The sequence below is a fragment of the Hipposideros armiger genome, unplaced genomic scaffold (assembly GCF_001890085.2).
Source record: "Hipposideros armiger isolate ML-2016 unplaced genomic scaffold, ASM189008v1 scaffold_621, whole genome shotgun sequence".
Taxonomy (NCBI): Eukaryota; Metazoa; Chordata; class Mammalia; order Chiroptera; family Hipposideridae; genus Hipposideros; species Hipposideros armiger.
Genome location: NW_017731971.1, coordinates 57,900 through 68,451, shown reverse-complemented (window position 1 = coordinate 68,451; position 10,552 = coordinate 57,900). Strand labels below are relative to the sequence as shown.

Genomic DNA, 10,552 nt, shown 5'->3' with positions numbered 1-10,552 from the left:
ATGGCTGACGGCGTCGAGGTCTTTGTGGTAGGCTTCGTGCTGCCCAGTGCGGAGAAGGACATGTGCCTGTCTGACTCCAACAAAGGCATGCTGGGTAAGACACATCGGAGGCACTCAGCCCCGTCCTGCCCCAAACTCTGGAGACAGCCCTGCTCCTGAGAACTCCTGCCCTCCTTGCGGGGCTCCCAGGGACCCTGCTCTCAAGATGTCTCCAGAGGGCTCAGGGTTCCTCTGCACGGTGCCCCCTCACATTCCCTCCTCTTGGGGCTGGGTCACAGTGAGGTTGTTTGTGCAAGAGGGGCCTGGGGGACGACAGCTGGGCTGGGGCTTGGGCCGGTGGTTGGATGGTGGTCCGCAGAAGGTGGCTATGTGAGGAGGGACCCCATTTAATGTTTCTTCAGAGCCTCCCTCTTGGGTTCCTGCCCCCTTCCCCTGATTGGGGCAAAAGGAAGTCAGCATGCAAGCTCCCTGGGTTAAATGGGAGGGTCCTTTTGGGGTCGTGGGGGTTGGGGAAGAATCGGGGCCTGCCTTTAGCCAGAGTAGCTGGGCACACTTGCTTTTGATCAGCCTTGGGAGAGTTCAGGGGCCAGCGAGTATCTCTCTCGATGGCTCTTCCTGATGGGGCCCCCGAGGGACGAAACCCCTAGACTCACTCAGAAAGGATCTTGGTCTTGATCTGCCACCAAGCTGCCATGATTTGGGCAGGTCCCTTTTCCCTGGGGCTTGGCCGTGGGCACGGGTAAAATGTTGAGTTTGGAGTAGATGATTTTCAAGATGAATTCCAACACTGAATTTATGAAAGAAGAAACAGGAAAGCTTATGATCAGGCGTATGGGAGCTGCAAGGAGTGAAGGATGGGTTTTGTGGGGAGGATTTCCTGGGAGGCGTGAAGAACTGGAGCTGTTTCCCAGGGGACATGAAACATTTCCTGCTGCTTTGAAGGTGTCAAGGCAGGGAGGGTAGGGGGGACCCTGGGAGAGCCTGGGAGTCTAGGCCATTCATTCCTCATTCCAGGCAAGCCAGAGGTGGGGGTGTTGTGTGTGCATGTGACAGCCAGCCAGAGAGTGAGAAGCAAGAGCAAGAGGGAGAGGAAGCAAGGATTCTGGGGTTCTCGCATATCTGTAGTCCCGCCTTTAAACCCCCGGCCTGCAGAGATCGCCTTCCATCTCTGCTCACACAATTCAGCTTCTCTCACTTGCTCTCATCTCTAGGTAGACCGAGCTTCTAGAAGTCCTTCAGATCCTTGATCCATCTGCTGCTTTTTCAGCTCATTTAATGAACGGAAGAGTGTTTGCTCATCCCCCACCTGCCTCTTTTCCTCTGTCCAGGCCTCATCGTGTACCTGGGCATGATGGTGGGAGCCTTCCTCTGGGGAGGGCTGGCTGATCGTCTGGGTCGGAGACAATGTCTGCTCATCTCGCTCTCCGTCAACAGCGTCTTCGCCTTTTTCTCATCTTTCGTCCAGGGTTACGGCACTTTCCTCTTCTGCCGCCTCCTTTCTGGGGTTGGGTGAGTGTCTGCGACCTGAGGCTCTGGAGGGTAGGACTGTGCTTTGGTCACTGTTATGTCTCTCGGGCCCCGCACAGTGCCAGGCCCACCAGATGCACCTCAAGTATGTACAAGTGGAATGAATCCTTTGCCCCTCCCACCATCTTCAGGCCAGCTTCTCCCTGTCCAGGACCTGTCTGCTGCCCGCCCAGAATGCCGTTCCATGGTCGATCCACCCCACCCCTTAGTTCCATCCTGAGCCTGGCTCCATGAAGAGGCCTGGTGGGTCTCAGCCTCACCTCTGGGCACCTGTGGACTCTCGAGTTATCCCCTTCCCAGAGTCTCCTTATTTCCTGCATTTCACAGCAGACCTTACTAATACCCACAACTGCCTGAACTCTGAACCTTGACCTCCGCCCCCACTCCTGTACTTCTACCTGAATGTACTCCCTCCTTGTCTCCAAGCTTTTTTCTGGCCTGTTCCCACATACCTGCCCTCAGACTCTACTTTTGGAGGCCAATTTCCCATTTTCTGTAAATTATCTTCCCTCCCTTCAACTCTGAAGTGTCTTCAAGATTCAATGTTTGCCCTTCCCTTTCCCTGAGACCTGCCTGGCTGGTTCCCAGGGTCCCAGGGATGGGCGCCTGATGGCTGGCTGGTGGTGAGCTTGTAGGGCAGTAAGTCTGAGAAGGAGCCTTGAAAAAGGTCTGGAAGGTGAAAGGGGTTTGGGGGTCCAAAGCAATGGGGCAGGGGATCAGGAACATGGCCGTTTTCCAATGCTGAATTCTTGCACGCCCTCTAGGATCGGAGGGTCCATCCCCATTGTCTTCTCCTATTTCTCGGAGTTCCTAGCCCAGGAGAAACGTGGGGAGCACCTGAGCTGGCTCTGCATGTTCTGGATGATTGGTGGGGTGTACGCAGCTGCTATGGCCTGGGCCATCATCCCCCACTACGGTGAGCAGCCCCCAGGGAGCGCCCCCAGACTGCCCTGGGCTCCCAGTGGTGGGAACCCCCAGCCAGTGGCCTCTCTGCTGACTCTGTGACTGTCCCTGGCAGGGTGGAGCTTTCAGATGGGGTCTGCCTACCAGTTTCACAGCTGGAGGGTGTTTGTCCTCGTCTGCGCCTTTCCTTCTGTGTTTGCCATCGGGGCTCTGACCACACAGCCTGAGAGTCCCCGCTTCTTCCTGGAGGTGACGGGGTTGGGGCTGGGCTCAGGGGAGGGCAGCAGGGGCTCCTGTGTTCAAACACCACTGGGGGCTGGGTTCGATCCTATATGGCTGCCTTCCTTCCTCACAGGGTCTGTTCTCTGTGGGACTTTATCTTACTTCTTTTGTTTGGAATGAAACTCCAGAAAGGTTTTGTGGGTGGAGAAACCAGGGGACCTGCTCAAGCATGGGTGGCTTAAAATTTTATAGGCAGGGGCCCTGGCCCTGATTTTACAGCTCCAGAGGTTTTACTCTCCCACTTCCCCCTCCAACTATATTTTGGTCCAGCCCACGTTACGATGCTGCCCCTTCTCTGACTACACACTTGCTCACAGCCATCATTTGCCTTGTTTTCAGTTTTCTCTTTCCATTGTACCAGGGGATCCCTAGGACCTATGCTTGTATTTGTCCTCTGGACTCCCCCCACTCTTGCCCAAGTCTGATTATATTTTGCTGTACCCCCACTTAGGGCTCTCTCAAAGTGGGTGATGGATGTGCCCATAGGTCAGGGGTTGGGGTGAGGGCCTTTTAGTGTTCTGTGACTCCAAGTTGGAGGTCAGGGGTCTCTAACCCTGGGTCAGGGAAGGGCTAACCTGAAAGTGGGGGTTCTGTCTGTGGCTCTAGAATGGGAAGCATGACGAGGCCTGGATGGTGCTGAAGCAAGTCCATGACACCAACATGCGAGCCAAGGGGCATCCTGAGCGAGTCTTCTCGGTAAGTCACTACGCTCCCCCGCCTCGCTCCTGCAAGCTGGTGCACCCCAGCCCCCTCCTGGCCCCTCTCCGGATAACTCCCCACTTTCCTAGCATCTCTAACCACACTTCCCTCAACAAGATCTCTCAGGGTATAGCCTGCCTCCCAGTTTGCTGCTGAAGGAGAAAGTGAGGCACCTGGAGGGGGCTGGGAGGTACAGACTAAGTGACTCAACACCCCTTCTCTTGACCTCAGGTAACCCACATTAAGACGATCCATCAGGAGGATGAGCTGATTGAGATCCAGTCAGACACAGGGACCTGGTACCAGCGCTGGGGGGTCCGAGCCTTGAGCCTGGGGGGGCAGGTAACGGTGGATTGGATGGTGGCGAGAGAGAAGGGCGGAGGAGAGGTGGACAGGAGGGCAGGGCTCGAGCCTGTGTGTGTGGGGTGGTGGTTGAACTGAAGGGAGGTGGTTAAGGCAGAAACATGGGGAGCTGAGGGTGCTAGAAGTCAGGGCAGCCGCTGTCTGACTTTGTTCCCCTCCACCTAGGTTTGGGGGAATTTCCTCTCCTGTTTTGGTCCAGAATATCGACGCATCACTCTGATGATGATGGGTGTGTGGTTCACCATGTCGTTCAGGTGAGGAGGTGGGTGGGGCGGGTGGTATGTGGTGGACGTGATGGTGTGTGGGTTGGGAGACAGGTGGAGAAAATGGAAACGAATGGGGGCGAATCATGAGGGAAGGCGCTGTCCAGACCCCCTCCGATCCTGCACCCTGCTCCTCTGCTCCATTCACTAATCCAACAAGCTTGTACTACAAGCTGAGCGGTATTAAGCCTCTCTTGTGTGCCAGGCACTGTGCTGGGCTGAAATAGATGTGGCCCCAGTCCTCAGGGGGTTTCCATCTTGGCCAGGGAGCTACACAAAACCAGCTATAAAGCAGTGTGATGCGTGCCACGTGGGGGAAGGACAAAGTGCTCTGGGAGCTCAGGAGAGGGGCTTCCCAGCCCAGATTTGGGGTGGGGTGGGGATCTGAGTCCTGGAGGAGGAATGGGAGTCAGGCTGAGGGTGGGAAGAGGAAAGTGTTTTAGGCGGAGGGAAGAGCAAATGCTTGTGAGATAAAGAGTACGGTGGAAGGGTTAGAAGGACCACAGCAATTGGTGAGGGACGGACGAGGCTGGAGAGGTGAAAGAGGTCCTGACATGGGCTGATCTGCAAGCTCCCCCTCACTCTGGACCGCCCGGGGCCAGACCCTGAGCCCTGATTGCATCGCCCTTGGCTCCTCAGCTACTATGGCCTGACTGTCTGGTTTCCCGACACCATCCGCCATCTCCAGGCGGTGGACTACGCAGCCCGCACCAAAGTGTTCCCCGGGGAGCGTGTGGAGCACGTGACTTTTAACTTCACCCTGGAGAATCAGATCCATCGAGGGGGACAGTACTTCAATGACAAGTACGTGTGGACCTTTTGGCTCCTCTCTTCCCATCCCTTAGACCCCGTGTCTCTTTTATGAGTCTGGGAGCTTTGAGACAAGTACTTTGGGGCAAGGACCTGTGGTCTCTGCTCAGTGCCACAGCGTCCTGTGACCTCACGGAAGGCAGGGCCTTGGAGGAGGGGGTGAGGATGACGGGAAGGACCTGTGTCATCCTGGCCTTCCAGGTTCATCGGGCTGCGTCTGAAGTCGGTGTCCTTTGAGGATTCCCTGTTTGAGGAGTGTTACTTTGAGGATGTCACCTCCAGCAACACGTTTTTCCGCAACTGCACATTCATCAACACTGTATTCTACAACACGGGTAAGGGAGTGGAGTGGCTGCTGGCTGTCAGACCCCGGGGTTGGGTGGACCATGAGGAGGGGTCCCTGGCCCAGGGCTCTCACGCGGAGCTCTTGGGAGCTTTGGGGGAAGGTGGTGTGGGGCCCTCTAGCTACCACCAGTTAATTCCAAAAACCTAATGGAAATTGAAATTGACAGAACATCTGACAAAAATATCACGTTTCTTTGCCTGGAATTAAAACAACTCAATGCAGTGGTATGAATGCACTTTTGAAGGGGCAAAAACCATTCAAAACAGGCTCCTTAGGAAAAGTAATAAAAGGGATGTTTGGTGGGGAAAAGATTGGGAATATTGCATTATCCACTTCTTTAACAGTGATTCTCAGACTCCATGCTCATGAAATGCTGGCATAGGAGGGGGTTTCCCACCTCCAAATGATGTACTGCATGAGCTTTTCCCACCTTGCAGGAAAAAATAATGGATAGGACTTTTCAATGATTTAAAGTATTTTTCTCAGTAATTTTTCCTAAACCATGGCAATGCTATTGCTTGTAGTCAGCAGGGAGGAGAAAAAACAAAACAGGAAGCAGACTATTAATGAGAAAACTTGGAAACAGCCTGTTACACTGTTTCATTTGATAGACTATGATATTTTCTGCTGTAAAGATTTCCCGTTCCTATGGTGATGTAATTTGATGTTTTGCAATGAGAGAGCCCTGAACGATTCTGAGAGCCCCCACTGCTAAAACACCCCCCCTCCCTGCGAAGGTAGAGCCCTGAGCCGTAAGCAGTAGCAGCCTCCCTCTCTCAGTTGACCTGACTGCCCGCCTGTCTTGGCCTTCACCCCAGACCTGTTTGAGTACAAGTTTGTGAACAGCCGTCTGGTGAACAGCACGTTCCTGCACAACAAGGAGGGCTGCCCACTAGACGTGACGGGGACGGGCGAGGGTGCCTACATGGTGTACTTCGTCAGCTTCCTGGGGACGCTGGCTGTGCTCCCGGGTAATATCGTGTCTGCCCTGCTCATGGACAAGATTGGCAGGCTCCGAATGCTTGNTCTGTGTGTGTGTGTGTGTGTGTGTGTGTGTGTGTGTGTGAGGGGTGTTTTTCTCTACCTTAGCCAAGTCCCTGCTACCCTCCTCCCCTCCTCAGATATTGACGGGGTCGGGGAGGTGGGGGGTTGTTAGGTGGAATAGGGTTCCCTCAAACTCCAATCCCCTGCTCACCTTGGCGGACCCCCCTTCCCGTCCCTCCCCCCGAAGAATGATAAATGACCTTGGCTGAGAATGGATGCTACCTCAGTCTGCTGGACTGGACTTGGAGGGGGGCAGTGTTGGAAGGGCAGGTGAAGGAGGGAGGGAAGGGGGGTGAAGAACGGAAATGCTGGGTAGATAGAGGTGGTAAGCCACCAGACCATCAGGATTGGGGGCACGGATGATGGCTCTGGAGGCAGTTGGCCCGTGGTGGGGGGAAGGGCTATTGAGTGATGATGGACACTTGTCCAGCAGCAGGACCAAGGGTGAGGGGAGGCGCTGAGAATCTGTTCAGGCAATCATAGGGGCTGGTTCCTTACAGCAGAGCGGAGGCGGGTGGGGGCGGGGGTCGCCGCAAACGCGGGTAGGGGCGGCCTCTCTGCCCGGGCGTGGAGGTCTCTTCCTGCGTCGCTGCCTCTGCCCTCCGTATTCCTCCGTGTGCATTCTCAGCTGACACCTTTTTTCCCCCTCAGAAGAACCTGTGAATGCTCCATCTTGGGAACCCTGGGGTATGATGTAGGGGTGAGAGGTGCAGCTTTGGCTGCTCTGGGGTGGGGGCTGAGGCTCAATCACCCAGCTGGAACCAAGAGAGGTGCTCCAGCACCTACCTACTCCCTCAGCATACCTCATCTCCTCCTCCGTGGATGTTTTGATAAGTGACTGCTTCTAAATGACCTTGTCACCTGAGCTAGGGAGGGCTGGGGGATCCGGGTGGTTCCCAAAGGCAGGGGCTTTGATTGGGAGTGGGGGGCTTCTGGGCGCTCCTCTTATCCAGGGAGGAGTGAGTTATCCTGAAAGGCAGCATTTGCTTAGGAGTCCCGGTGGTCCTCCCGTCTCCTCTGCCGAGAACCTGGGCACATTTTCCCTGTCAGCCTTAAAGGGCTGTGTAACCCTGAATCTTGTCTCCTTTTGCCTCCGTGTCTCCAAATCTTCTCTCTCCCCCAGGCTTAGCCACCCTGTGCTGCTTTGGGGGCTAAAAATAGCACCACTTTCTCACCAGCTCAAAGAATTTGTCTTCTTTCTCTCCTTCCTGACCTCCTGGGCTTGTTGGCCCCGGGGGGAGCTGGCTGTTGAGCCTTCACATCCGGCTTGGGCTCTCGGGGCCTCTCTACCCTGCGTGTACCCTCAGGGGTAAATAGTGTTAACAAACATAGGGTATGGCTCCTGGTGGGTCCCTCTGCCTCCTTCAGGGTTTGGGGGCTGGGGAGATGGTAGCTGGGAAAGAAAGGACACCAAATTGCCACGCAGTGAGGGGATTCCATAGATGGTTTGGGCCTTGAGCCACACAGGAAAGAAGGTGACATAGGGGTCAGTGGTTCTGGTCATCGTGGTCCACTGCTCCCATCTGTCCTGAGGGGATAAGGCTCTGCTTGCCAATGCTTCTCTCTGAACCATGTAGCATTACTTACCCCCTTCTCCCAGTGTGTGTGTGTGTGTGTGTGTGTGTGTGTGTGTGTGTGTGTGTGTGACATTTAATGAAGGCCTTGGATGGGTAAGAGCAGAAGGAGGCCGGATATTTTTAGGGGAATGATCTCTGATGAGAATCTAGTTCTGCTTTCTCTGCTTTTATGAAGGAAGTGGGGGGTGGGAGGGTCCTCCTAAGGCTCCCTCTGGAGGATGTCTTCTTTTGGGGGGGAAGACGCAAGGCCCCCTTCATTCTATACCAGCCTCCTACGCAATGCGGTATTTGTGGGCTCCTTTTCCCCTGACTCCTGGAGGAGGAGCAGGAAAGATCAAGGGAGATTAGGAAGGGAGGCCCTGGAGGAAAGAGGTGCGACTATAGACCTTAGACTCCTCCATGTTGGAAGTGTGTGTGATCAGTCATCTCCATTCCCACCCCCACCCGGGAAAGAGGGCCCATGCATGATGTCCTGAAGGAAGGTAGCCGCAGCCAGCCATCACCCAGGTCTCCTTCTTTTGAGTCTTTCCTTGTTTGTCTGGTTGGAGACAATGTGGGCCCAGCTGCTGGAATTAGTTTGAGCACAGACAGATGGGTCTTTGGAATTCTTGTATTGGGAGAACACTGGGCAATAGCATCTAAGTTTGACCCCTTGCTTTTCCCTGGCTGTTTCCTGCTTCTTTCACATTTTTTTCAATCTAATAGGAAGGAAGGAAACTAATTCATAGAGTATTTAGTCTGAGATTCAATTTTCACATGGACTTGGAGAAAGAGAGATTATTATCTCCAATTTAAATACAAAGACACCGAGGCTTAGGGAAGTTCCGTAGCCCGCCCAAGATCAGTTGGTAGGTAAATAACAGAGCTGGGATTTCAAGTTCGGTTGCATAACTGTTGTGTGCTTTGCACTGGACCTGTTCTCTCCTTGCCTGTACCCCTTTTCTCCGGCTCACCCTAGACAGCACCCAGAAGAGGCTTTTGTTCTGGGGTCTCGTGAGGGAGTAGAACGCATCTCACAATCGCCACAAAGAGCAATAGCTAATACTTAGTCATCACTTTTTCTGTGCCAGGTACTAAGGTAAGGAGCTTATATGCATTATGTCACTTAATCCTTACTTTCCCCTCCTTAAGTAAAAGGCACTGAGGCTTGGGTGTCCATGGTCACTTAGCTAGTAAGTGCTGAAGCCGGAAGTCAAACCCAAACCTGACTCTGGTTCAGAGCTTTTGCCCACCGAGCTATGTTGGGAGAAGACCCCCTCCTTGGGAGGCCTGTAACCATGGGACCCGAGGAGAGCACTGTGGAAGCTCCGCCTTCAGACGCCATCAGTGGACTGAAGGCAACAGGTTGGACTTCTTGCTGCTCCTTCTACACAATCTCCCCCAGCGGCGCCCTCAGCAAGAGGCGCAGACCAGACTAGAGTAGGGAATCCTGATGTCTCCTAGTTCCTGTTTTGTTCTTTGCAGGTTGGTGGTAAAGGAAGGGGTCTCATATTGATGTGGGGGGTAGGGGGCGGGGTGGTCAGGAAAAGAATTCTGTTTCGGGAGCAAATCCCATGGAACTAGTCTCCAAGGTCAAGGTAAGGGGGCTTATACTGAATGACCTGCAGTTGGCCCCAATAGTTATCTCTTTTTACTGAGTGTGGGCTTGAAGCAAGCAGACCATCTCTGGACCATGTGCTGCAGGGGTGGGGGGGCTCTGGGTTGGCCTTCTTCACCATCTTAGGCCTCACAACCTCTTTTTTCTCCCTCTTCTCTTTTCTAGATCTCCAGAGGTGCCTAGAAAAGAAGTAGGCAGCCTTTTCTGCGTTATCCTGGCTCCCCAGCTTAGCACCCCCAAGCTGGCTCCCCCTCCCTTTCCCATCCCCCTGCTCCCCCTCTCCCTTCCCTATGCACCCAACTGAACGAAGTGGATGCCAAAGCTCCCTTCCCTCCTTTCTCCTGGACACTCACTGGCCAGGGCCTATTTTCTCCTATTCTGTGCCCAAAGATACTCAAACGGCCTTCATCTAAGTAACTGGGGGACGGGTCCTTCTGACTCCACGGGTCCTTGAGCAAAAGCTGAGTAAGAAGCAGGGAGACGGGGAGCTGCGGTGAAGCGTCCCCAAAGCCCCGTCATGGAAGAGGGCTTCCGAGACCGGGCAGCTTTCATCCGTGGGGCCAAAGACATTGCCAAGGAAGTCAAGAAGCATGCGGCCAAGAAGGTGGTGAAGGGCCTGGACAGAGTCCAGGACGAATATTCCCGAAGATCCTACTCCCGCTTTGAGGAGGATGACGATGATGATGACTTCCCTGCCCCCGCTGATGGCTATTACCGTGGGGAAGGGACCCAGGACGAGGAGGAAGGGGGCGCATCCAGCGATGCCACTGAGGGCCACGATGAGGATGATGAGATCTACGAGGGGGAATATCAGGGCATCCCCCGGGCAGAGTCTGGGGGCAAAGGCGAGCAGATGACAGATGGGGCCCCCCTGGCTGGAGTGAGGGGGGGCCTGGATGATGGGGAGGGTCCCCCCCGGAGGCCGGGGGGAGGCACAACGGAGGAAAGAACGGGAAGAACTGGCCCAGCAGTATGAAGCCATCCTCCGGGAGTGTGGCCACGGCCGCTTCCAGTGGACACTCTACTTTGTACTGGGTCTGGCGCTGATGGCTGACGGCGTCGAGGTCTTTGTGGTAGGCTTCGTGCTGCCCAGTGCGGAGAAGGACATGTGCCTGTCTGACTCCAACAAAGGCATGCTGGG

The 10,552-nt window shown here is 54.7% G+C and overlaps 2 protein-coding genes across 5 annotated transcripts in view; both read left to right on the top strand.

Annotated features, from left to right (window-relative positions):
- LOC109372301 (synaptic vesicle glycoprotein 2A-like) overlaps positions 1-10,546 on the top strand; it is a 16,260-nt gene extending 5,714 nt beyond the window's left edge. Inside the window, exons 1-2 of one of the 4 annotated variants that reach the window (XM_019625379.1) lie at positions 8,721-8,892; positions 9,577-10,546. In XM_019625379.1, the coding sequence (XP_019480924.1) occupies positions 9,929-10,387 (459 nt within the window). In that variant the 5' untranslated portion in view covers positions 8,721-8,892; positions 9,577-9,928 and the 3' untranslated portion in view covers positions 10,388-10,546. Of the gene's footprint in view, positions 1-8,720; positions 8,893-8,952; positions 9,159-9,196; positions 9,279-9,576 lie in introns of those variants that run through there. The other 3 variants (XM_019625377.1, XM_019625378.1, XM_019625376.1) reach the window with 3 other exon arrangements.
- The window catches only part of SV2A (synaptic vesicle glycoprotein 2A), a 13,932-nt gene continuing 3,380 nt past the window's right edge, over positions 1-10,552 (top strand). Inside the window, exons 1-10 of the mRNA XM_019625375.1 lie at positions 1-94; positions 1,329-1,509; positions 2,292-2,443; positions 2,546-2,679; positions 3,319-3,408; positions 3,643-3,753; positions 3,940-4,028; positions 4,677-4,841; positions 5,049-5,182; positions 6,012-6,217. Coding sequence (XP_019480920.1) covers positions 1-94; positions 1,329-1,509; positions 2,292-2,443; positions 2,546-2,679; positions 3,319-3,408; positions 3,643-3,753; positions 3,940-4,028; positions 4,677-4,841; positions 5,049-5,182; positions 6,012-6,217 — 1,356 coding nt within the window. The remainder of the gene's footprint in view (positions 95-1,328; positions 1,510-2,291; positions 2,444-2,545; positions 2,680-3,318; positions 3,409-3,642; positions 3,754-3,939; positions 4,029-4,676; positions 4,842-5,048; positions 5,183-6,011; positions 6,218-10,552) is intronic.